We start from the raw sequence: 23,845 nt of genomic DNA, 5'->3' as shown, positions 1-23,845 counted from the left end.
TATGACAGAAAATAAGGAAAAGCATAATAGGTCCCCTTAAAAGATCTTTGTTATCCATTTTCGCCTTTTTTAAAAAAAGAGAGATAAACAAAGTGACGTGTTGCACCTTGTCATTATCAGGCTCCAGATATAATTAGTCATTATAAATAGACACATTTCCCAGACTAGCTCTCTCACTGCATAGCACTCATCCATCTGAAGAAGCGTAGGAGTATTGAATAAGCTTCCCTCCCTAATAAGGTGATGTTCATGTCTTGCTGTAAATCTTCACACTGAAGGCTGCCCGTGAGAAAGCAACAAACCCACCTCTTACTTTCTTATCTCGTCAAGGCTCAGTGATAATAGCCTTTTCCACTCTTTCTCTCCTCTTTCCCCCCCACTCTCTCTCTCTGTCTCCCTCTCTCACACACTCTCCACATCTTCCGTTACTCTGCCTCTGTCACTCCATCTCCACCCTCTTTCTCCCCCCTTCTTCCATGACTCAACATCCTCTCATCTTTCAACTCATCTCTATCTCTGTTGTCCACTTCTCTTTCCTGTTTCCTGTCTCCTGCTGTTTCTCTGTCATTTCTGTCTGGCCTCTTTCCCTCCCTTAAACATACTTTCATATTGAATTTTCTAATATTCTTTAACACCGTTATGCCCGTTTTCATCCCTACAAATGGCTTTTTCTTTTCTTATCAATCAACCATTTTTATCCACTTTCCTCACTCCTTTTCTCACTGGTTCTCATGCCTCCTACACCTTTTTTCTTCACTACCTAACACTTTTCCCATCCTCCTCCATTGTAGCACCCTCTCTGACCGGGGTTGCCTGCGTCAGCTGGCAGGGGAGCCGGGTAAGACAGGCCAGGACCAGTTGGACCTGGATGTCCAGCGCAGCCTGGAGGACAGCCTGGCCACAGAGGCCTATGAGAGGAGGATCCGCCGGCTGGAGCAGGAGAAAATAGAGCTGAGCCGCAAACTGCAAGGTAAAGCCTTGGAAACAGAGAGGAAAAATATTAATGCATTCATTGTGCATTTCTTAAAAAGCATGCATGAATAGTACAGATTACCAAAACATGCACAAAACTGGAATTCATGACATTATCAAATCACATCTAAAGCCCAGTATACACTGGGCTTTGGGCTGTCCCTGATCAAATTAATTTGATTAATTTTATTTAAAACATAAACGTTACCATTTGATGCACTGTTCCAGATTATAGCTCAGAGCTAATTCACATCTGCAGTCCCTCTGCAATTCAGAACAGAATTGCAACAAAATGACACGAAAATACAAAGTTGTTTATGGAGAAGAGAAAAGAAAAGACACTCACAAGACAAATAATACTATTACAAGATGACCAACGTGAAAGAAACATGGCTGATATCTTTGGTTGTGGCTCTAAAGCAGTGGTCCTGCGTCATGCACAGTGGGAGAGGCTAAAGGATGGCCATTGTCACAGTCTTTTGATCGAAGACAGGCTGGGATAAAATTGTCGTCGAATTGTGTCAGAACTTTGGGATGACAATCTGACTGTGTGACTGCTGTTATGACCAATGTCTGCTGACCAACCAATAGAAATGCAGCATGAAATGACGCACTGGCCAGTGTGACACTGGCGCTAAACCCAAACAGACAGACAGCAGATAATCAAAGCAGCTAACTTTAAAAGCTAGTGAATGCTAAATGCTAATAGATGCTAATAAACACACATATATACAGGGGGGGACCCCAGAAGTGACAGTTGGGGTACAGCAACTGAGTTTTAAAAGTTCCACATAATGACTCTGGAGTCCTGATATGTCAGGTTATAACTGTTTACACAAATATTGTGTAATTGTAATGCTACACATTACTAACAGATGTACTACTCTGTCTCACATATTGCTGATGTATAATTGACTGTGTTACACAAATAACTGATGCCTTTTACCTCACGTGTTGCAGAGTCGACTCAGACGGTGCAGGCACTGCAGCATCCAACAGGCGAAGGCCTTCCCAGCATTAACAAGGAGGTGGAGATCAGGAGTCTGAAGAGCGAGATCGACATCCTCAAGAAACAGATTGCTGGTCAGGATTGTTTGTTTTTTTTGTTCGTGATACTTTTCGCCGGCTACTTTTACAGACTTACAGCTACATTTAAATTTTAAGTTCGGGAAGACTCTGGACAGAACTTTGAGTATTCTTTAACTCTTGGAAACAAACACACTTCTACGGTCAAATTCTATCACAAGTTTAGGTAAGCTTTTATTACGTTTTAAACCTTTGTTTACGTGTGTGTCAGACTCAGGCCAGCTCGAGAAGCAGCTGGAGGATGTGTCGTTGGCCCGCAGGGACCTGGAGGACACATCTAAACACGTCAAGACTCTTGAGAAACAGATGAGGAACATCACACAGGAGAAGGATGACATGCACAAGGTAGAACCAGTTTTTTTTTTGCATTTAGTATTTTATGAAAGTTTTCATAGGACACTTAGCCCTGTACAACAAACACAGTAATATCAATGTTCAAATAAGAAATACCAGAAAATAAACAAATTTCTTAGCTTTGATTTTCATGACAAAAAAGTTAAATAAATCTCAAATTTACTTTGAAGTCACTGTGAAGATCTTATTTATTTTGACTTTTTTTTTCATTCCAGGATCTTGTGGAGGCCAATGAGAAGCTGAAGTCTCAGTCAAAAGAGCTGAAGGAGGCTCACAGCCAGAGAAAACTGGCCATGCAGGAGTTTTCTGAGCTTAACGAGAGACTCACAGACCTCAGGTAGGATCGCTGCCCCAAACTGTTTCTCAAAACCAACACACCTACACTTTCTAGCATCTTCACAATCACAGCTGACACCTTTAGTCAGCGTTGTGCATGTTCACACTTCACAAGATCTCACTCAAAGTTCATGCTTCAACTCAATGTGTCATTTCAAATTTGTTGCACGTGTGGCTGACATTCAAATTTGATTTTTCAGACCCTGTGGGCACAGTTTGCATAAAAAAATCAGTGGCTTCGTTGTCTGAAGTACCATCAGCACTAGCCGTGCCATTGTTTTGTCAGCCTTCTGGGTGCCCTAAAATAAGCATTGTAAACTGTTGGGAAAGAGAATGACACTCACATTCACCTTCATATGTTGCAAATGAATGTGCTCACCGCAGATTTTACCAAAAAATATTAGCGTGGTCATGTACAGCATTGCTTTTAGGATAATATATATTTATGGATCTTTCTCAAGGTCCATTGCATTGTTTTGCCTTATTTATGATTTTTACTCACCTTTCACCCAGGTCAGTGAAGCAGCGCCTGGCTCGCCAGTTGCGGGACAAGGAGGAGGAGATGGAGAGCCAGAATCAGAAGGTTGAGGCTCTCCGCCTTGAGGTGCGAAAGGCTGAGAGGGCCAAGAAGGAGGTAGAGTAGTCTCCCTGTGGTTGCTAGCACACCTTGTTCTCTCTCCATTCACTGGTTGGTGCACAATTCAAACTTCTATTGCTGTCTGTGTATTGTACTTAGATCACCTTATTAGAAACATTTATAGAGTTCCATGAATATCTATACAGTAGATTAGAAACAATGTTCTAGTGGCTGTGTTTGAGTGTGTTTCTACTTAGTTGTTAGAACATTATGGACATTATTTGGCACAATTTCCATCAATTTAGGGTAATATTGCACGTAATTTCCTAAGAATGATGGATTGATGCTGCAAAATTGCAGTTGTTAGGTTTGGTTTTAATGTTTAACCTGTGTATGTTTTTGAATGTTTAATTTTTTGACATGATAAAAATGTGGGTTGAAATGGGTGCATGAGAGCAAGCATTGCATATGATCCACATTTGCATCCAGTCACTGGAGTTTGTGTGTGTATCAGATGGAGGTGCAGGCGGAGGAGCAGGCAGCAGAGGCTCAGAAAGAGAGGAAGCTGAGGGAGCGTAATGAGCAGTATAGCAGACAGCTGGAGGAGGAGTTGGAAGGGCTTAAGGTGAGTGTGCAAACATTGACTTGTCCATCCACAGCGTCTCTGCACATCCTTAAAAGTTAAGACTCATAGTTCACACCACAAGCGTTTAGACAGGTGTGTGTTTGCTTTGTGCTGACACAAAGAGTCTTATTGATCCTTTCATACTCCCCTTTCCATACATCTTTACACCAATCTCACTTTTCTCCGTACTCCCACCGCTCAGTTGAAGCAGGCCGGCTCCTCTGCTGCCCCGGCCTCAGCAGACCAGAGCCAGGAGGTGGGACGACTGCGGGGAGACCTGGAGAAGAAAACGCTCCTGTATGAAGAGGAGTTGGCACGCAGGGAAGCGCAGCACAGCACCGAACTAAAGGCCCTGCGTAAGGAGCTGCGGGATGCTGAGAGCCAGCACCTCGCACTGCAGAAAGAGATCCTGATGCTTAAAGACAAGCTAGACAAGACTCGCAGAGAGAGGTACTTTATCAGTCCATCTAGTGTTTTTTTCTTTTTTTCAATCTGATTGGAGTGATCCTAATACCTTTGCTGTCATGACATTATTACATTTCATTTTTCTGCATTGTCTTTTCCAGTGATGATTGCATGAGGTAAATACAGTTTAGTAAAGATAGCTTAAGTCCCTGTCTGGTGTGAATGTGAAGTTTCTTTTGAATAGTTAATTTAACGACTGTAAGATGCTTAGAATGTAAGGGAGCTCTATATGATATTCAGAGTATATCTAGGATTTAAAGGGGATTTACACTCACTTTTCAACAGGAAGGAGGCTGAGCTGGCAGCTAGTAGCTAATGCTGCTAACTAGGGCTACACAGTTAATCAAAATATTATTAAAATTGCAGTATGGCCAAGTGCAAAATCCACATCACAGAGGCTGCAATTTTTTTGTATGAAGGTAAAATTTATCACAACCTAACCTAAGCAGTGTGGCCCTATGGAGATGACCTAGCTGGTAATTTCTATTCCAGACGCAAGGGTTTGTATGATACAGACCCCAGCAAAAATCAAAGAAAAAATGTCCACTTTGACTCAGCAGTGAACTACTTTGATTTTGGTGGCCGTAGTTCAAAGGTCAAGGTCGCTGTGACCTCAGCTTTCTCATTCTTGTGAACAGTATATTTCCAGAAACACCTAGAGGGATTTTTTTCAAATTTGGCACAAACCCAACTTGGACTCAAGAATGAACATATTAGATTTTGGTGGTCAGAGTTAAGATCATTGTAACCTAAACACCTTTATAGTTCAGGTGTGAATTCTAGTTATATTTTTTAAGTGAAATGAAATGGAAAAAATTACAATCCTTACTAAGTTGTAGATTATATTGCAAATTAACATATGTATAAAATATATCTATACTTTTTTTTACATTATGCAGCCTTAGTACTAACAGTGCAAGAGTGCTAACCACAGCAATGATGCTGACAGAGCCAACTGTTTTAAACAGGGGGAACTGGATATAGTGGATTACTTCACTATATTTAAATAGTTGTCTGCTAATAAATAAATGGTCTGAATATCATACAGAGCTCTTTTGATAGTTTAATAGTTTTTAATAGTAATAATGTTGCCCTTAACCCAACCAGAGAATAACCCCTCATACAGGTAAACTCCTTCCAGAGGTTCTTAAGTATTTTCATCTCTCCATATTACCCCGATTTCACAGGAAAGGCATGAAGATCACGACTTTACTTCTAAAGATGATCTCTACCATATCAGAGGACTTGTTTACTTTCTGAAAAGGGTTCTTATGTATTTAAGGTTATTGCCATTCCTTTAAAGATCCTCTTTTTGAGGCTTAAATGAGAGTTGTTGATGTTAAACACAGTCGGTCACATTCCTGAGCCATAAAATTTAAGTTGGAAGTAAATATTCGAGCTAGGCAAATCGTATACTCATGTATTGTCATGTAATCGAGGGTGTATTTCTGCATTGAAACAACCTGTCAATTTATAGAACTTACTGTGACTTTAAGTAGTAAGACTTGATTTTAATACACTGTATTGTAGTTTTGAATTGTGAAATAAAGGGGAAAATTGTTGAATTAGTAAGGAAATATCCTTTTAAAATGTGCCAACTCAGATATGAAACAAAGTAACTTATTTTTCTACCACAGACCCCCTGGTGGGTACTCTGGGGCACCTGATCCCATGACCAGAACCGCTGGTTTAATCACATTTTAATAAAATCCTGTTTTTGAGGAGAAAGCTTTAGAGCTTTGTTTTTGTACCCGTTAGACTAACTTTCCCACCTGGCGTTACTGACATATTATTCTCTCTGCTTTCTAATTCATTTTTAAACATGCCGCTGTATCAGATTCTAACTGCATTAATGTGTTTGGGCTGAATAATGTGTACCTGGTTTTAGTACCAAGGCTTTGATTTAGGTTTTGAGGAAATATGTGGAGACGGGCCCACACACGGACAAAGGTAGGAGGATGTATGAGCCATTTTTGAGGGAGGCGGACTGAGATTGGTGAACTTTTGATTGTAATTTTGATTTGTTCATACTTCCGTTTGTTGTATAAAAACCACCATATTAGAACAGCATTTCCGTTCAGGAGGCTGAAAGGCAAAAAAAAAAAAAAAATCCTTCCGCAAAACCAAAATCTCCAAATAAAGTCCCATGTTTGAAAGACTGAGTTAGTATTCATGTAAAATGACAAAGTCAAGACTCGAGATTGGATTTGCAGCTGTGAATTATGGTTAGGGAATAAATGTAAGTTTATACAATGTCACAAGTTTAACAATCTGTGTGTGTGTGTGTTTTTTTTTTCCAGCCAAAGCGAGCGGGAAGAATTTGAGACAGAGTACAAGCAGAAATACGAGAGGGAGAGAGTCCTGCTTACAGAAGAAAATAAGAAACTGTCCAGTGAACTGGATAAGGTAAGATTTTTGTTTGTGTATATACAAAATAGAAACAAAAACAGACACTTTTAAAACAAGTCAGGTTTCTCGTGCACTTTCTCAATGTTTATATTTTTCTGTCTAGCTTTCTCAGCTTCTTAGTGATCTGTTTATCTCTGTAAAACACACACATACATGCACACGCAAAAAACCCCACAATTCCCCAACCCCAGGTAACCCCATCGGCCGGCCCAAACCCTTTCATCACATTCCTCCCTCCGCCCCCTCTCTGCCAGCAATGCCAAAGAAATCACTGTTCAATATCCCCCATAAAAACAGCCCGTAGCCTCCTACACAGGCGGATGGAATGACTCTCTGGATCACTCTCTGTTGACTTTGGAAATAGCTCCTGGAAGTTCAAAAAGTCTCCCAGTTTAAACAGTGTCTTAGAAGTGGGAGGAATTTTGACATATAGAATAAAATGTCAGAGTGTTGTTTTTAAAGTCTGCAGCTGATAAAATGGAAAATCTCCTGATGAAATGGAGACGATGTGGATGTGGGTGCCACTGTCGTGACAGCACACGTCACTCCAGTTATTAAATGTATTATTCTGTTATTACACATTCTGAAAAATTATATTTATTGAAGCTAACGCACTCAGGACAGATTAGATCTGTCTGCGTGATTTGCTTCTTTGCACAAAACAGTTCTCTAATCCGTTCTGAGTGTGTGAAAATATTATCGTTTGACCAGTCTTATCTTTCAGAGGAGGCACTGGATTTCAACACTGTTTGCTTAGTAGCAAAATCAAGCCGCTCCATAAAAAGTCTTTATGTGTGTGTTTTCAGTTAAGGAAAGTGAGTGGACAGACATCTAAAGTTTAATTTTCACTGTCGACAAGCTCACATTGGTTTTGAATAGAGAGCTCTACTGAATAGTTTGAAGCTTTTTTTGCATTTGTATTTATTCTGTTTAAACTCTGTGTTTCTGCACAGATGCAGATAAAGATGAGGTAATAAAAATATCATTAGTGTTGTGCTATTTGTTGAATTAAAATTCCAGTGTGGCTGCGCAAGATTGTTTGTGACTCGTGTGATCCAAACATTTCCAATAACTCCAGAGTGTGGTTAAGTCCAAAAGCCAAAATGTATTGAAACAAAGAGACAGAAGTGATCAATTCCAAATTATTTTTTATACCAGGAAATAATCTGCTTCAATCCATATGGTGTAGATGTTTAGAAAACAACATTTTCATGGTGGTAAAAAAGCTAAAAATAATATTCATTCATGAAAGACTGTTAATTTAATGACAGAAAGATTACATTTTGTAAATCACTTCATTCAAATGTGAGTTTTTGTACAAGGATTTTTTATTTGTTTATATAAGTATTCAAGTCAAAATATCACGACAGCCATGCAAAGCTTCACTCGAAAACCTCAATAGAAGCTCGGAATATAAAAACATAAAAAATATATAAATTTTAATAAACATTGGGTACAGCCCTAGATAAATGTGGAGTGATAAGGCCGAAAGACCAGCTCTACTATAATAGTGCAGTCAGACATGAAAACCTGTGCACTGGAGACTTTTTAGCTTCAGATTTGGTGTCTCTTGAAAGATTCTTCATAATTTTACTTAAAATCTCTCATTATTTCTAAAGGCTTGTTAATCTATCAATTCAGATTCTCCAAACCCTAATAAATTCACAAACTTGTCAGTAAAACTGACACAGTGAAAATTTTATTTTCATTATTTATTTTTACTTGATGGCAGTTATATATTTACTTTCTCTCTCTTTAAAGCCAAATACGTGTTTTCTCCCAGTGCAGACAGGCAGAATGTCTGTGTTTTTTTTCTTTTTGTTTTAAAAATAATCCTCAAGTAGCTGTCAGAGTGTGTTAGTTGCACAGCTACAGCCATAATTTGCTAGGATATCTTCGTTGCTGATGGTCATTTCCAAACGTGTGCAGACATCTGTGTTTTTAACTGCAAACACTATGCTGCTGGATCCCATTTGAGGCATTGGAGAATCATTTTGAAATATGATTCACATTTAGTCAAATTTGTCCAGAGCTACCACTTGAATACTTATATACTAATAGTTAAGAGACACTTGGTTTGTTGTGCTCGATTAGTTTCTGTTTCTGTTTTTTAATCAAATCCACCTTGAGTCATTTTGTGTATTTCAAACCACAGTGATGAGGTGTGATGTTTGTGTCCCTATTAGCAGCCCCATGCTGCTGATACACTTACACCATCACTGAGAGCCCCTTACAGAATGAAGCATGCGTCATTTAGTGAGTGAGCTCTTACCCAAAGAGTTACAGCACATGCTGATAAAGCTAATATTTATTTCATCCCATGTTTATATATATATTTCAGTGACTCAAAGCCTTTTTCAGCAACAATTTTTTATGACCTCGACCGTCTGCACAGATATTCCAAACATTTGTTGGCAGCTAGCTCGCGGACTGGAAACCAACTGCAAAACTCTTTGAAATGACTATCTTTGCTTGCACATTACATCACAGTCTCGACAGCTGCAATACACCAAAAATGAGCCCACAAAGTAGGTAATTAAGCTAACAATAGGACGGTTGGAGACTGGTAATGATGTCACCATGGTTACATTCTCACACACCTCTCATATTAAAGGATTCAGAGAAACTTTGGAGATTAATCACCCTCCTTGTCTCTGTGTAGGTGCATGTGTGTGTCCACGCACCTCTTGAGCAGCGCTGCAGTTGAATGTGTGGTTGAGCATCTGGGAATTGAATCATAAAAACTGACATAACTTTCAACATCACAATGATTCATTTTCCATGTAGAGGCAGTCATCACATTCAGGGCTGAGCACCTTTGCACACGCACTCCCATGAGCACCTTGTAGTTACACAGTTAGCTGTTGGACTCATTACACAGTAGCACAGTTTTTAATGTAATGTCAGGGTGTCTATATATATGTATTAATTCATCCACCAGGTGTCATACTTCCTAATGACAGTTTTATGACACGACACTTTTGAGTTTAATATGATGTGTTTAATACGATCTGTTTTCTTTGCTCGTGTGTGCGCTTATTCCCTCAGCTGACCAGCATGTTTGAGAAGGTGAGCAGCTCCAACAAGCAGCTGGAGGACGAGATGAGGGAGTTGGCTGACAAAAAGGAGAGTGTAGCTCACTGGGAGGCCCAGATCACGGAAATCATCCAATGGTGAGACGCACAGGCACACAGGAACTTTCTCAAATGTCATAAATACTTGCTGATGCATATACTTTCCCCATTGATGCTCTAGCACAAACTTAAAGACAGCTATATTCAGGCACACACACATTCCCATGTTGTCTAGGAGTGTATTGGGTTTCTCCATACAGTATAGCTGCAGCATTTCTCACATGCTTCTGAAGATCTTAGAGCTTCTTGACCCTCCCTTCCTCTCAGATCACCTCCCATTGCAGCTGACACCTCGCCAGCTGCTCGGCTTCCCTCTGTTGAACAAGCCTGCAGTCCGCAGTCCGCACATAGCACACATACCACACACACACACACACACGCACGAGACATCCATCCGGACGCAGATACACACGTCCACCAGTGGACACACTCACATTCCAAACATGCAGATACAAATACTGAGTCTGGAATGCAATAGTAGAAGAATGTAGTGAATAATGTTTCCCCCTGGTGGAGACACTGTGCTACTGCAGTGGATAAAATCAGCAAACAGGAGTCATTGGTGGGTGATAATTTTATGTAGATCTCTTATTATGACTGTTTTTTGTTCTGAGGTTTGAATATGAAAATTATGCACAACTTCAGTGCGTGTATATGAGAGTCAGTGTATGTTTGAGTTGGGGTCATCTTGAGTTTATGCTCTTAATACTCGCAGCGTTAATACTGCTTTAGTGTTGGGGATTAATAATGTGACCAGAGCTACCTGCAGCATTAACATGTGTCCATATCTGTTTGTGTTTGTCAAGTTAAAGATGTGACTATAAGTGTGTTTTTGAGTGACAGAAGAGTGTACAATGATGTCACGTTTCCTTAAATGCAGTGTTTACGCAACGTTTGTGTTTCTTTTTCCTTTTTTATGCCCGTAGTATGTTTTAAGAAAGTTTGAAATACACTAATTGTAAATGTGTAATTCTGCTGAAATAAGTTATTAACTAGTCAGAACAGTTATTAGGTCCTGATGTAAGCATTTAGTATTTATAGGTATGGGTGAAAGTATTTATTTTGAATGCTTTTGCATAAATAGTCATGTAAATTGTGCGTATTTGCTGCAGGGTGAGTGATGAGAAGGATGCTCGGGGCTACCTGCAGGCTCTGGCTACCAAGATGACAGAAGAACTGGAGGGACTGAGAAACACCAGTCTGGGAGCGAGAGCCACGGTAAAATAAACACATACAAACACTGTGTCAAACTACTTTAAATGCTTTTGATGCTGTCTGGTATTCTGAACTCTTGAACATGTTTTATTTTCAAGGTAATGATGAATCTTAGGATAAAGATTAACTCTTATTGGCTTCTTTTTTTTTTTTTTACTTTTTGGATCTGTAATACTAGTAAAAAAAAATCTGAATATCCTTATTGTAGCCTTATAGTTCACTCCTCTTCCATCTGCCACTGTTTTTGACTGACAAACTTTTCCTCTCTCTGTTTCAGGACATGCCATGGAAGATGCGGCGTTTCGCCAAGCTTGACATGTCGGCCCGTCTGGAGCTGCAGTCGGCCCTGGACGCTGAGATCAGAGCTAAGCAGAGCATCCAGGATGAACTGAACAAGGTCAAAGCCAACAACATGTCCACAGAATGGTATGGATACTTTATAACAACGTCTTTTTCATAAAAATTGCAGATCTGTTGTTTGTTTTTCAAAGATTTCTGATAAAAAAAAATCATCACAAACTTCTGGATAATATGTGTTATTGTCTTTGATCCACCAGTAAACTGCAGGATGTGGAAAGTAAAAACCAGGAGCTGCTGGCTGAGATCGACAGGCTGAAGAAAGAGACGGAGGAGCTGCGGCTACGAAGGGGTAGGACTGACAATATATTAAAACATTTCTCTAATATCTCTGTTTTTTTGACAGCCACCAAAATGCTTAAAGAACAACAATGACGACGTTGTCTATAGGGACATGAGTGTTTACATATATATTTATAAAGTCTCAAATTGATGCTGTCAAAGGGGCACTTTCAGTATTGTTATTATTTGATTTTACAAACATAGTGGCCTTTGCAAACATGTATGTAAAGTTCTCTTTCTTTCAAAACTATATGGAATAATATGTATTTAAATGTCCAGTATCTTTCTATACAATAAGTGCTGATGGTCGAATGGACACTGAACACTGCAATACAATTCATGAGAGATTATCACTGTAAATGAGGGATAATTACAACCAGAGACCAAAATAAGAAGGTTTTACGTCAGCAGCCATATTTGCGAAATAAAATCATGTGCTATGTACATGAAAATGTATTGTTACTGAGGTCACAGGAACACCCCTCTACTTCTTAGAAACAGTCCTGTGACTCATTTTGTTTAAGTCACCCTTTGATGTTTTAATATCACGTACTTAACCACGATTGTGTTATTTGTTCTGTGTCTGTAGGTGTCAAGCACCAGGATTCCCAGAATTCCTTCTTGGCTTTTCTCAACGCCCCCACCTCAGCGCTCGACCAGTTTGATGTAAGTATGCAAGACAAAACTCCTTACGGGGGCTGATGTAAACACAGCTGATGTGAGCAACTACACATCTGTCTGGAATCAACGATTTGTAATCTATAATCACGAGTAACTTTGAAAATCATAAATCTCATAAATCTTCTCTTCATGAAATTATATCTGTGCTTTTTCTTCATGCTTTTATGTTTTCTTTGTTCACGTGAATTTTCCAAGATCTTTATTTTTGTTTTATCTTTTTTTGGTTATTTCCTTGCTTCATTCTCTGGTACACCAGGACTCTTATTCCTCATCCTCATCTTCTTTAATTGAGTTTTGGGAAGACGTAAGTTTCTTTTGGTTAGGCCGAGGTCCATGTGTATGTGTGTGTAACAGTAGCTGTATGCTGTGGGACTCTGAGCATTTTATTAGCCGAGAAAGACAGTGTAGGTTTGTGTATTCATATTGCGTCTGTGAGTTTGTGCCTGTGCATTAGTGAAACTGTGGAGAGCAGAGCCGCTGCAAAAAAGACGCCAGTCTTTTCACCAATGGAAATACACATGGAAGGAGATGAATTCATTTGCTTCGAATACACGTGAATTCATTTTCTTCTAGTGCACATACTTGTTAAGATTGATATTTTTGCAGTGCTGCCTTTAAATTCAGTTGCTTGCTAGTCATTGCAGGCTAGTGGGCTACTTGAATGGCTCTTCCTTGGCTTTCTAGTGTTATAGCTTTAGTAGAACAGAACAAGATATTACTCATTATTTTTTAAATCTGTCATATCAGTCATTATTTTGCCAGAAAGAGAGCTTGAGTCATCTTTGTGCTCCACACTGACTTTCCCAGCATCCTTCCCATTACCATGTATTTTTTCCATTTGCACCCATCCACCCTCTCCATCCTCTGTCCTAAACTTCACCCTGGTGGACGTTACAGTAGTTTTAGAAGTCAAAAAGTCTACTTGCCCCCCCCCCCCCCATGATACTTGTGCATTTGCAAGAGAGCATGTGGAAAGCTCAACTAATAAACTCAACTGAACTAAACTAATCAGCTACAAATAAATCTATTATTCTGTTATGGTGAGAAAACAAATAAGAGTCAAATATATGAGTCAAATAAGATTACAAATTAGTGTGATCTTCAATAGTTTTTAAGTAATAAGGAACCTGAGTCAGTTAAAGCATGTAGACACCACATGTTGCAAGTGAGAGTATGTGAAATCTAGTTAGCTGGCACAGAAGTTGAAATAGTTATATATTTTTGGTTATATATGATATATATTATAAGAAGATATTTGGATAAACTTAATTAAGTTAGTTAAAAGTAATGGATAAACTGTTCAGTTAGCAAAACATAATAAAAGGTTGGGCTCCACTGGTCTGATGTCATGTTTCTCCCTCAGTCTGTGCAACTGTGTATTCAGCTCCGTTAGACAGCCTTTCTGATATTCACTCATCTCTCTGTCTCTGCCACTCTCTGCCTCTCCCGCCACTGAAGCGCTCGCCATCCGTTGGCCCAGCTAGCAAAGGCAGACGTGTAAGCACCATCACTGCGCTCTGTGATCTCATTGAGCCCTTTCTGAATTTTGCTGTCTTGTCACATTGATGTTAAATTTGTTTGTGCATTTCCTGTGTATGTTCACTGTGGCTGTCTGATTGCATGGCAGGGGTTCTGAAAAACATTTTTTTTGGTATTTGTGTTGTGTTATTCAAAGGCATTAATGTGCTGAATTTTCCATATCTTGGGGTTATGTGTGCTGCCTGCGTGCTTTGGTGTCGGTGTGTTTTTTTCTTTTTATTGTTCAGTGTAGCTTTGTGACTGGCTGTGCATGGTGTATGGTGGTGAACGCTTGCGCTGTCTTCGGTTAGCATGGTCATTGGGCTGTGAAGTGTTCCCATGTGTGATATTACATGGGTGGCAATAAAGTTGTGGTCGCTTTTCCTCTGTAGCTTCCAAAGTCCAGTGGATTCGACCACAATGTGTGTGTATACTGTTTTCCATTTGTGTATTTTGGCACCCGCTCCCTCTCTCTAAGCGTGGATGCTGCATATTGTTCTCTGGTTTGTTTTGTTTAACTAACACTCTACTTCTTTCCCTCTGTCTCCTTCCCTCCCTCCCCTCCTCCTCTTCGTTGTCTGTCCATCTACCTCATCACCACCTTGCTCCTCTTCATTTCTCATCTTCCTTTCTTCCTCTCATCCTCATTATCTTTTATACTCCCTCTTGTTTTCCGTAATTTCTCACGTCTTTCTTGTTCCTGTGTCCTCTCCTGCTCCTCCATCCAACCTCTCGCTCCTCAGGTGGACTCTATGGATAACTTCACTCCTTCCAACACTCCATCCCGGGAAGATGACCCTAAGTCCCATCTCAAGTCCCGCTCGCGGTCACCCTCCATGGCTAGTGATATGGAGCCCATAGAGGTCAGAACGGCACTTAGTCTGGGCATGAAACTCTTTTAAAGTTTTGTTTAGAGGCTGGTATGTTAATCAAAAGATAGATGTCGAAGAAGAGTTCTGAATAGGATTTCTTTCATTATTATTTGGTATAATGAAGATTACCAAACTAGTTTAGCATCAGGAGCCTCTCTCTGATCATTGCGTCTGTATGTCTGGCATGCAAGTATTCTTCATGCCAATTTAATTGACGTTTTTCAACGAAGGATCAGCTGAAACTGTTACTCAGAGCAACTCACAATACGGTGTTTGTCAAAAAAGTCAGCCCTTGCAAATTGTAAGTAACTCAACTATGGAGAAATGTGAGCTGTGCAAGAGAGAATGAGAGCACTGAGGCCAGCAGCAGACTCTAAACTGAACTTGGTGTGTTCTCAGATTGATGTCGAATATGGTGCTGCAAGTGAATACCAGTGTCCTTATTGGGAATTGTGTTGCTTGTAAACCAAATTGGGAGCAGATATTGCTTGCAAGTTCCTCCAAAATAAAAGTGAACAATGAAGTCATCCTCAAACTAGTTGAACTAATATGAGCCTGTTGGAAATCAAACCCAAATTCTGATCGCTAAATCTGTACACCGTGGGGAATCAATATATAAAATATTTGCCAGTTCTAACTTTGTTGCCCCCCATCCGAACTCTGACTTTACTCACAGAATGTTGCGTCTTAACTTCTTCTTCTTCTTGGGAGTCTTTGGACTTTTAACCAAGTTTAATGTCACTCATGCATCGGTCAAAAACACAGCCAAGGTGCAGTTTCTCACTGTTCGATGTTTTTATGTATTTTTGTGTGTTTGTCTGCAGTTGATAGACCACCCTCCCCGCACAGTCCAGACCCCCACCATGCGCTCAGGAGGGTACGGCAGTATTGGACGCTCCTCTCCTAAGGTAGAACTTTTTTTTTCATACAATTCATTGTCCAACCTGGACACAACAGACCTCATGTTATGTTAGTAACTGACTTTTTTCTCTCTTACACATTCATGCTCATTAATTCTCATTCATTCATGCACTCCGCAGCCCAAAGCACATCAGTTTGTGGTGAAGTCATTTAGCACGCCCACTAAGTGTAACCAGTGCACTTCCCTCATGGTGGGGCTCATACGTCAAGGTTGTACCTGTGAAGGTAAGAAGGTGATGAAAGTGTGTGTTGCAGGAAAATACGGTAGATGGCGTCTAAACTTGCAAAGTGTGCTCTGCTAATGTAACATTTGAGGAACCATAAAATCTCTTACAACACACCCAAAACCTGCTTTATCTTTTACCTCAATGATTCCAGTTCACATTATTCTCATGTTAAAGAAATCATTCACCACCAAAATTATCATGGTTTAATTTTGGAAGTAAACTTTGTTTTTCTCACATGCCTCAATGGTAAACGAAGAATCCAAAAAATGGGAAGAAAATCTTGACAAATTTAAGTAAACTGGAGGCAGTGTTAAACAACATTTAAACTATATCAAAGCAAACATTTAGAAATTCTCAAATAGTAAGAAATGAATAAAGGAGATTATATTGGATTAAACTGCACAAGCTGTGTCAGAGTTTGGAAACAGATGTTTTGATATAGTTTTGCAGTTTTTAAACACAGACCCCATTTACTTTAATTCATCAAGATCTGTCTCAGTTTTGGGTTTTTGTTCACTGTGGAGGCATGTGAGGAAAAGTTATGTTCATGAATTCAAGGTAACACGGGTGAGTAATTGATACGCAAATGATCATTTTAGGAGTTAAGTATTCCTTTAAAATTTAAAAAGAAATATGGACATGGAACTTTAAGATTCAAAGCTAGCTAACCTTTTCATTGGTTTTAAAATCTGATACGTTACCAGTCCAACATCTCATTTGTCTCCATCTTGTTTCTGTCCATCTCCTTGTCCAGTGTGTAATTTCTCCTGCCACGTGACATGTGCGGACAAGGCTCCAGCTGTGTGTCCAGTGCCCCAGGACCAGACCAAGGGCCCGCTGGGTATCGACCCTCAGAGGGGTATTGGTACTGCGTATGAAGGGCACGTGAGGGTGAGTGAGACTGATAAAGGCTCTGCTTGTCTTTGCCAGATGGTGATTTGGTAAACTGAACAGTCATCGAAAAGCAATGCAGATGTTTAGAGACCTTGTGACAAGACCTGGTTTCAGAGTTGTTTACTTCATGTGAAACCAAATAAGCTTTCGCTCTCCCAGCTTTCCTCCCAAATCCACACAAAGGTAAACATGAACCAAAGCTTTGGGTGAACACTTGGATTTTGGGTTTCCTACAGTGCCATGACAGCTCACACTTGAGTACAGATGTCCCAAGTGTGGAATCTGAATTAGCCCCTTTACATTTGTAACACTGCAAAAGGTATTTTAATGTATTTTATCACTCATCCATATATTTGTGTCTGTCCAAGGTGCCCAAACCAACAGGGGTGAAGAAGGGTTGGCAGAGGGCGATGGCTGTGGTGTGTGACTTCAAACTGTTCCTCTACGAACTGGGAGAAGGAAAAGCAACGCAACCAAGTGTAGTAGTCAGCCAAGTCATAGATATGAGGTAAGAGATGTGTAGAAACTCTAGCCTGTCATAGCCAGACTGATTTACAAATGCAGCGTTTGGAACCACTCAGTTCATTTTTGATTTCCAAGAGTTGTTCTCAATGGCCAAAATCCTTATGAACACAACTGGATAGACCAACAAACCATCAGAGCAGTTAAACTTACAATGATGCTAAGCGATGGATTAATGTAAACAGACAGAGATGAGCTGTGACAGTGTAGCATCAGTACGTCTGTGAATGAGTGTTGCCCTCAGAATTTGAAAACAGTGCCTAAACAGAAAGCTCTGCACCAGCTGCAGCCATCTTTGTAGTTTTTGAAAACGCCTCAACAGCGTTCCTCTTCACTAAGCTAGGTTTATGCTTGCTGTAATGTCCCTGGCGCAAGGGTCCTCAAGCCAAAATTGACATGATCGCTTAATTTACATGATGCACAAAGGCTCAGCAAGTTGTCAGTCATCCTAGCAGACGTCCCCCATCTTTGATGACTGGCCCGAAGGTGGCCAGATCAGCCAGAGATCTGCTGGAACAGGAGTGGGAATTGTCCCCCAGAGCAAATGAAATATTAGCTCAGAGATTCTTCTGGGTTCCAGACTATAGAAATTATTTTTTGTGATTTATATATTTTGTACCTACTTAGATTTATTCTGAATATCCTGGATGTTTACTTGTCTTCAGTCTAAGATAGTTTATTGTGTACTTCAATCAAACACTAGGACAAGTAAACTGTTGACTCATTAGTCTAAAGTCTTAAGATATTTTATATATTGTTCTACATGATGAAGAAAAAAAGCCAATCATCACTTTTGAGAAGCTAAAACTTAAGAATGTTTGGCAATTATGCTAGAAAAATGACTGAAGTGATTAATCGTTTGCCAATTAATATTCTCTCCATCAACGTATCACATGACAGACCAATTACTGCAGCTCAAGGCCCCGAATGTCTAACCTTTGATTTCATTTACATGATTCAGGGATGAAGAGTTTTCAGTCAGTTCTGTCTTGGCCTCTGATGTCATCCACGCCAGCCGCAAAGACATCCCCTGTATATTCAGAGTGAGTTTTCTTGATGTCTGCAACCAAGAGTTTGAAATTAATCTGAACACCATTAAATTATGGAAGCTATTCAACCTCTAATTTAACTTTTACTGTACCCTTCTCTCCACAGGTGACAGCGTCGCAGCTCTCCCCCTCCAGCAACCACAAGCCCTCCATCCTGATCCTGGCTGACAGCGATCAGGAGAGGAACAAATGGGTGGGCCTCCTCAACGAGCTCCACCGCATCCTCAAGAAGAACAAGCTCAAGGAGCGCTTCGTCTACGTCCCCAAGGAGGCTTACGACAGCACCCTGCCGCTCATCAAGACGACACAGTCTGCTGCTATCATAGGTGCGCCCTCAGCACCTACAAGAGTTTTTTTGGGAAGAAATTCAAATATGTCAGAGCTAATCCAGATCCCAGATCTCCTTTTAATGTCTTTATCATGTCAGTGCAGTCATTATCTCAACAAGAGAAAGTTCCGTCTTTGTGTATTTTCATCCGTTTGTAGTTATTTCAGGTCGAGCTATTTTCACAGACAGCCAATTAGATGAGAGAGTCTCTCTGAGTTTCTGCAGTTTCATCGTGTTATGATAATAGAAGCCATCAGATTGGAACATTTTCTGCACAGAGTTTCCTTTTCTGTCCTCTTACTGGCACTGAAACGGCCGTCTTGCTTCACTTGCTCTGCCCTCAGATCACGAGCGTGTCGCCCTGGGCAACGAGGAAGGCCTTTTTGTCATCCATGTCACCAAAGATGGTAAGATCCGCTCTTTAAAGGTGCTGTCTGACATTTTTATCCAATGTACTTTTGGTGAAATTCAGCAAATACTGTATCTGTTCTGTGTCAGCGCTAAAAAAAAAAATCCAGTGTTCATTCTCAGCCCCGGCTCTGTAAACAGGAAACAAACAAAATGACTCAGACTGTGACAAACACAATGCTGTCTACATTCCCTCTTTTACATCCCAGTGCACCAGAGAGCTACACCATCATGATAACGAAATAAGTAACAATGAAAATATTACCAGAGCTTCTGAAGGAGCACTGACGGAAGGGGTGTATTTTTTTTGGTGTTGAGTTCAAATCTTAACCTTAAAGATCCGTCCTGTGTTCTTGTTCACTTGTTTTGATGACCTTTTTTTATGTCACACCCACAGCTGCCTGTTTCTGTTCCTCTCTAACCTTCACCGCCTTCTTTTTCGCCCCTCCTCTTCATTCACTGCCTTCTTTCCGTCTGTCCTCAGAAATAATCCGTGTGGGGGACAACAAGAAGGTGCACCACATCGACCTGATTCCCCAGGAGCAGCTGCTGGCGGTCATCTCCGGCAGGAACCGTCACGTCCGTCTCTTCCCCACGCAGGCGCTGGACGGCCGCGAGACCGAGTCCTACAAGCTGGCTGAGACAAAGGGCTGCCAGACCATTGTCTCCGGCCCCGTCCGCAACGGCTCGCTCACCTGCCTCTGCGTGGCCATGAAGAGACAAATCATCTGCTACGAGGTCTGAAAGCACTCTTTATCAAATACATCAGCTCCCCAAAAAATTATTTCTTTCAAGCCAACTTCAGCGTTTTGTTATTTTGTTTTATCTCATTCATATTATTTGTCCCGCTGCTCTCCAGGTGAATAAGAGTAAAGCACGTCATCGTCGGCTGCGAGAGCTGCAGGCGCCGGGGCCCGTTCAGTGGATGGGTCTGCTCAGTGAGCGTCTCTATGTAGGGTACCAGTCTGGCTTCACCCGCTACAGGTACGACTCCCGGTAACCGACAATCAAATACAGTGGAGAAGTTTTTTTGCTATTTACATGTGAGATTGTTGTCATTTTTTTATTTAATATCATGCACTCGCTGCTGAAATAACTAAACTCTGTATAAATGTATTTAAGTTCTAATTAAACTGTCTTAATTTGCTGCCACAATTTTGGAAATCTGAGAACCTCCGGACATTGAAAATGTAGCTGAAGGAATAAGCCAATGTACATTTGGAGAAAATGAGATTCACCGTGTCAAACAGGGATAAACTCTTTCAGAAAATCTGGCAACCAGTCATTATTCAGATTGGAAAATTAAACAGTTAATGGTCTTACAGGTTATCTGTATCACAGTTTCATACTGTATGTCAATAACCTGCAACTTGTGATAGCACGTGTCCTTTTTTCTTTTCTGTGTTTTCACCAGTGTTTTTTTTATTAGTTTGGTTTGTCTTCTTTCTCTGCTCACACAATTCTTGTTTCTTTTGTTGTTTACTGTTTGTGCATTTGCTGTTGATGAAAAAAAACATCAACTTTATTTAATATATGTAACCCTGGGATGTCCTCCACAGTGTCCATGGTGACATGTCCCCCGTCAGTCTGCTCCACCACGAGGACCACACCCTGGCCTTTATCCCTCAGCAGGGCCTGGACGCCCTCTGCGCCGTGGAGATTTCCAGCAAGGAGCTGCTGCTGTGCTTCAGCGCCATCGGAGTGTATGTGGACTCCCAGGGCCGCAGGTCGCGTCAGCAGGAGCTGATGTGGCCCGCTGTTCCCAACTCCGCCTGTGAGTGCAGGAATGAGCGGTAACTTCCGTGACGATGAAAATGAAGAGGCAGATTAAGTGATTCATGTCTCCTTTTGTCCAGGCTACAACGCCCCTTACCTGTCAGTGTACAGTGAGAACGCTGTCGATGTGTTTGATGTCAACACCATGGAGTGGATCCAGACCATCCCCCTCAAGAAGGTCAGTGCTGTGGACTGTGGCCTGCTGGAAATATGATTGTCACCTCAGCAGCAGAGTGTTAAGAAATTCAGACAGCTAGAGGCATCTCTGGCTCCACCTGCTGGATCAGATGAATGAATCCTGTTTGCCCCCGTCACCATAGTAACCTCACTTAGTCTTCTGATTACCATCCGACAATATTAATAGATAAAGAAGCTGTAGATTTGAAAGTTTTTACATGATGAAGTAAATTTCTGCAATACAGCACGTGATTACTGAACACAAATCAGTCATTGAAAATCAAATAATGATAGATTTCTCTGCTCTTCCCTTCAGGTGCGACCTCTGAATGTTGACGGCTCTCTGAACCTGCTGGGACTGGAAACAGTCAGGCTAATCTACTTCAGAAACAAGATGGCCGGTAAGAATTCACATTTTTTTTGTGAGGAGCATCACATGCCTAAAATTGTCACGGATGTGTCAAGGATGACGTGATAAAGTCTAAGATTTTTTCCACTGTGGTCCAAATTGGTCGCTCTCTGTCACGGTTTCCACAGTACGCTTTGGTGGAATATGTAGCTGCAGTCGTCATTTTAGGATTTAACGCTTGAACTGATGAACTTTAAAGCTATTTTGTCACTGTGTAACTTTTCCTCTGCTCTGTATAAAATATGTTTTGTAGAACAAAAACATTTTGAGTAACAATAGAAAGTTGTATGTGCCACTCTCAACCACTAAAGTAAATATTTCAGCACTTTGTAGTCGTTGGTGTAAACAGGCCTGTGGCCCTGCTGTGATCTTTCAGAGGGTGACGAGCTGGTCGTCCCGGAGACGTCAGACAACAGCAGGAAGCAGATGGTGCGCAGCATGAACAACAAGAGACGTTTCTCCTTCAGGGTGCCCGAGGAAGAGCGACTTCAGCAGAGGAGGTAGTTTACCGGCAGCACGAGGCGGCGTGATGTACATCAGATCACCAGATATTGTTTTAGGCTTTTTTACTCATTCCTTTTCACTATTTTTCATCTAACTTTCTTTTGCTTCAGCAATTCTGTTATCTAATTAAGTCTCTCGCAGCTTCTTGTGCATCCTCTGTGCTCTATTTTTTGTCCTGACCTTCTACTCCGTGTGTGTTTTAATGTAATTTGTAATTTATTTATTTAAGAATGGACAATGTAGATTCATCCACATTTAAACAAATGTAAATGCACCCGAGTTAGCTGGGGAGCTCGTTTTCATCTGTGCTCCCCTGCTTGATTTTAATTGGCATCTTAAAATAACAACAACATGAAGATATAGTATGTACAACGGTGAAGACAAACAACATTAAGACAAAAAGCACGCAATATAAAATAAACATGTACAAGTTAAGAATATACAACACTATTTGACAATATCAGCAGATAAAATCCAAGCAGCAGATGATGCAGGTACCGTGTTAGTACGTTTTTTTAAAAGTTAGGTAAAATTAGCCACAAATCAATGTTGACATTAGAATCAGTGCTGACATGCTAACAACTATTTTTTTTAATTGTGTTTCCCATGGAGCACTTAGCAACAGTACTGGTATCACTGCTTCCACGTGCTCTTCTGGTCTTCATTATGTTTGAAGACGGCAAAAATAGTTAATAAAGTGTGAAAGCTCAGGAACTTATCATTTTCAATAAAATAGCTTCAACACTAAAACACACTTGCACAACTGAATTCTCATTTCAGAGCATGCAGGGAAGCAAAACCAATATTACATGTTGTAGATGTTGGTCAGTAGTCAAAAAAACAAATGGAAAGCAATTTACAGCAGCGTTGTGCTTGTTGTCCTGAAGGTGCAATTCATGGTCAGTGGAGGAGAGATGATGAGCAGGAGACCAAAGCCACATTTCAGTTTGGCTCTGCCAAACGCCGCGCGCTGCTGTTCTCACTCTCATCCAGTGTCGTTACTGAAAACCTCTTTGTGCCTGCACTCATCTTGTGTGTGTGTGTGTGTGTGTGTGTGTGTGTGTGTGTGTGTGTGTGTGTGTGTGTGTGTGTGTGTGTGTGTGTGTGTGTGTGTGTGTGTGTGTGTGTGTGTGTGAATCCAGAGAGATGCTGAGAGATCCAGAGATGAGGAACAAGCTGATCTCCAACCCCACCAACTTCAACCACGTGGCCCACATGGGACCAGGAGACGGGATCCAGATCCTAAAAGACCTGCCCATGGTACACACACACACACACACACACACACACACACACACACACACACACACACATTCCTGAAGACTTATGTTAGCAGACTTGCGCCTCCTGTAGTAATCACCAGGGTTCCTGCAGAACTTTAAAAAGTTTTAAAAGGCATTGAATTATTAATCTAAAAATAAGGGTTTAATTGGCATTAAAACGTCTTAAGTCAACCTTTCATAAATCTTAAAAATTATAGGACATGGGAAGTGGGACATTCTGAAGTTTTTTTCTGGTGTTGTGTTGTAATATCTCAAAATAAAAGATATCTTTTTTTTTTTTTAGTCATTTACCAAAAGCCTCTCACATAAATGTCACACAGATCAGAACAGAGGAAGCAGCAAAACTATACATTCACCACATCTAAACAAATAACAAATAAACAAGCTTTTTTTAATGAGAATATGTTCATTGTTTTCCATGTGTTTCACTTCAGAAAGTTTTATTTTATTTTTCTCAACATTCA

The 23,845-nt window shown here is 40.6% G+C and overlaps 1 protein-coding gene across 10 annotated transcripts in view; it reads left to right on the top strand.

Moving 5' to 3' along the window:
* cdc42bpab (CDC42 binding protein kinase alpha (DMPK-like) b) overlaps nucleotides 1–23,845 on the top strand; it is a 102,211-nt gene that overhangs the window by 71,866 nt on the left and 6,500 nt on the right. For 4 of the 10 annotated variants that reach the window (XM_088089669.1, XM_088089671.1, XM_088089668.1 and 1 more), the window contains 31 exons: nucleotides 792–970; nucleotides 1,933–2,055; nucleotides 2,270–2,403; nucleotides 2,628–2,749; nucleotides 3,262–3,382; nucleotides 3,840–3,950; nucleotides 4,153–4,400; nucleotides 4,517–4,531; nucleotides 6,716–6,821; nucleotides 9,873–9,997; nucleotides 11,071–11,176; nucleotides 11,451–11,599; nucleotides 11,731–11,822; nucleotides 12,402–12,478; nucleotides 12,750–12,797; nucleotides 13,952–13,990; nucleotides 14,755–14,874; nucleotides 15,708–15,791; nucleotides 15,924–16,029; nucleotides 16,786–16,922; nucleotides 17,294–17,433; nucleotides 18,409–18,490; nucleotides 18,603–18,822; nucleotides 19,169–19,231; nucleotides 19,717–19,970; nucleotides 20,092–20,216; nucleotides 20,792–21,006; nucleotides 21,089–21,186; nucleotides 21,502–21,586; nucleotides 21,971–22,094; nucleotides 23,241–23,358. In XM_088089669.1, coding sequence (XP_087945795.1) covers nucleotides 792–970; nucleotides 1,933–2,055; nucleotides 2,270–2,403; nucleotides 2,628–2,749; nucleotides 3,262–3,382; nucleotides 3,840–3,950; nucleotides 4,153–4,400; nucleotides 4,517–4,531; nucleotides 6,716–6,821; nucleotides 9,873–9,997; nucleotides 11,071–11,176; nucleotides 11,451–11,599; nucleotides 11,731–11,822; nucleotides 12,402–12,478; nucleotides 12,750–12,797; nucleotides 13,952–13,990; nucleotides 14,755–14,874; nucleotides 15,708–15,791; nucleotides 15,924–16,029; nucleotides 16,786–16,922; nucleotides 17,294–17,433; nucleotides 18,409–18,490; nucleotides 18,603–18,822; nucleotides 19,169–19,231; nucleotides 19,717–19,970; nucleotides 20,092–20,216; nucleotides 20,792–21,006; nucleotides 21,089–21,186; nucleotides 21,502–21,586; nucleotides 21,971–22,094; nucleotides 23,241–23,358 — 3,766 coding nt within the window. The remainder of the gene's footprint in view (nucleotides 1–791; nucleotides 971–1,932; nucleotides 2,056–2,269; nucleotides 2,404–2,627; nucleotides 2,750–3,261; nucleotides 3,383–3,839; nucleotides 3,951–4,152; nucleotides 4,401–4,516; nucleotides 4,532–6,715; nucleotides 6,822–9,872; nucleotides 9,998–11,070; nucleotides 11,177–11,450; nucleotides 11,600–11,730; nucleotides 11,823–12,401; nucleotides 12,479–12,749; nucleotides 12,798–13,951; nucleotides 13,991–14,754; nucleotides 14,875–15,707; nucleotides 15,792–15,923; nucleotides 16,030–16,785; nucleotides 16,923–17,293; nucleotides 17,434–18,408; nucleotides 18,491–18,602; nucleotides 18,823–19,168; nucleotides 19,232–19,716; nucleotides 19,971–20,091; nucleotides 20,217–20,791; nucleotides 21,007–21,088; nucleotides 21,187–21,501; nucleotides 21,587–21,970; nucleotides 22,095–23,240; nucleotides 23,359–23,845) is intronic. The other 6 variants (XM_042502976.2, XM_042502979.2, XM_088089672.1 and 3 more) reach the window with 5 other exon arrangements.

This window comes from Plectropomus leopardus, chromosome 16 (genome assembly GCF_026936395.1).
Source record: "Plectropomus leopardus strain MGB_pleo_1.0 chromosome 16, ASM2693639v1, whole genome shotgun sequence".
Classification (NCBI taxonomy): domain Eukaryota; kingdom Metazoa; phylum Chordata; class Actinopteri; order Perciformes; family Serranidae; genus Plectropomus; species Plectropomus leopardus.
Note: the sequence above shows the minus strand (reverse complement) of the source record. Positions and strands in the feature narration are given on the sequence as shown.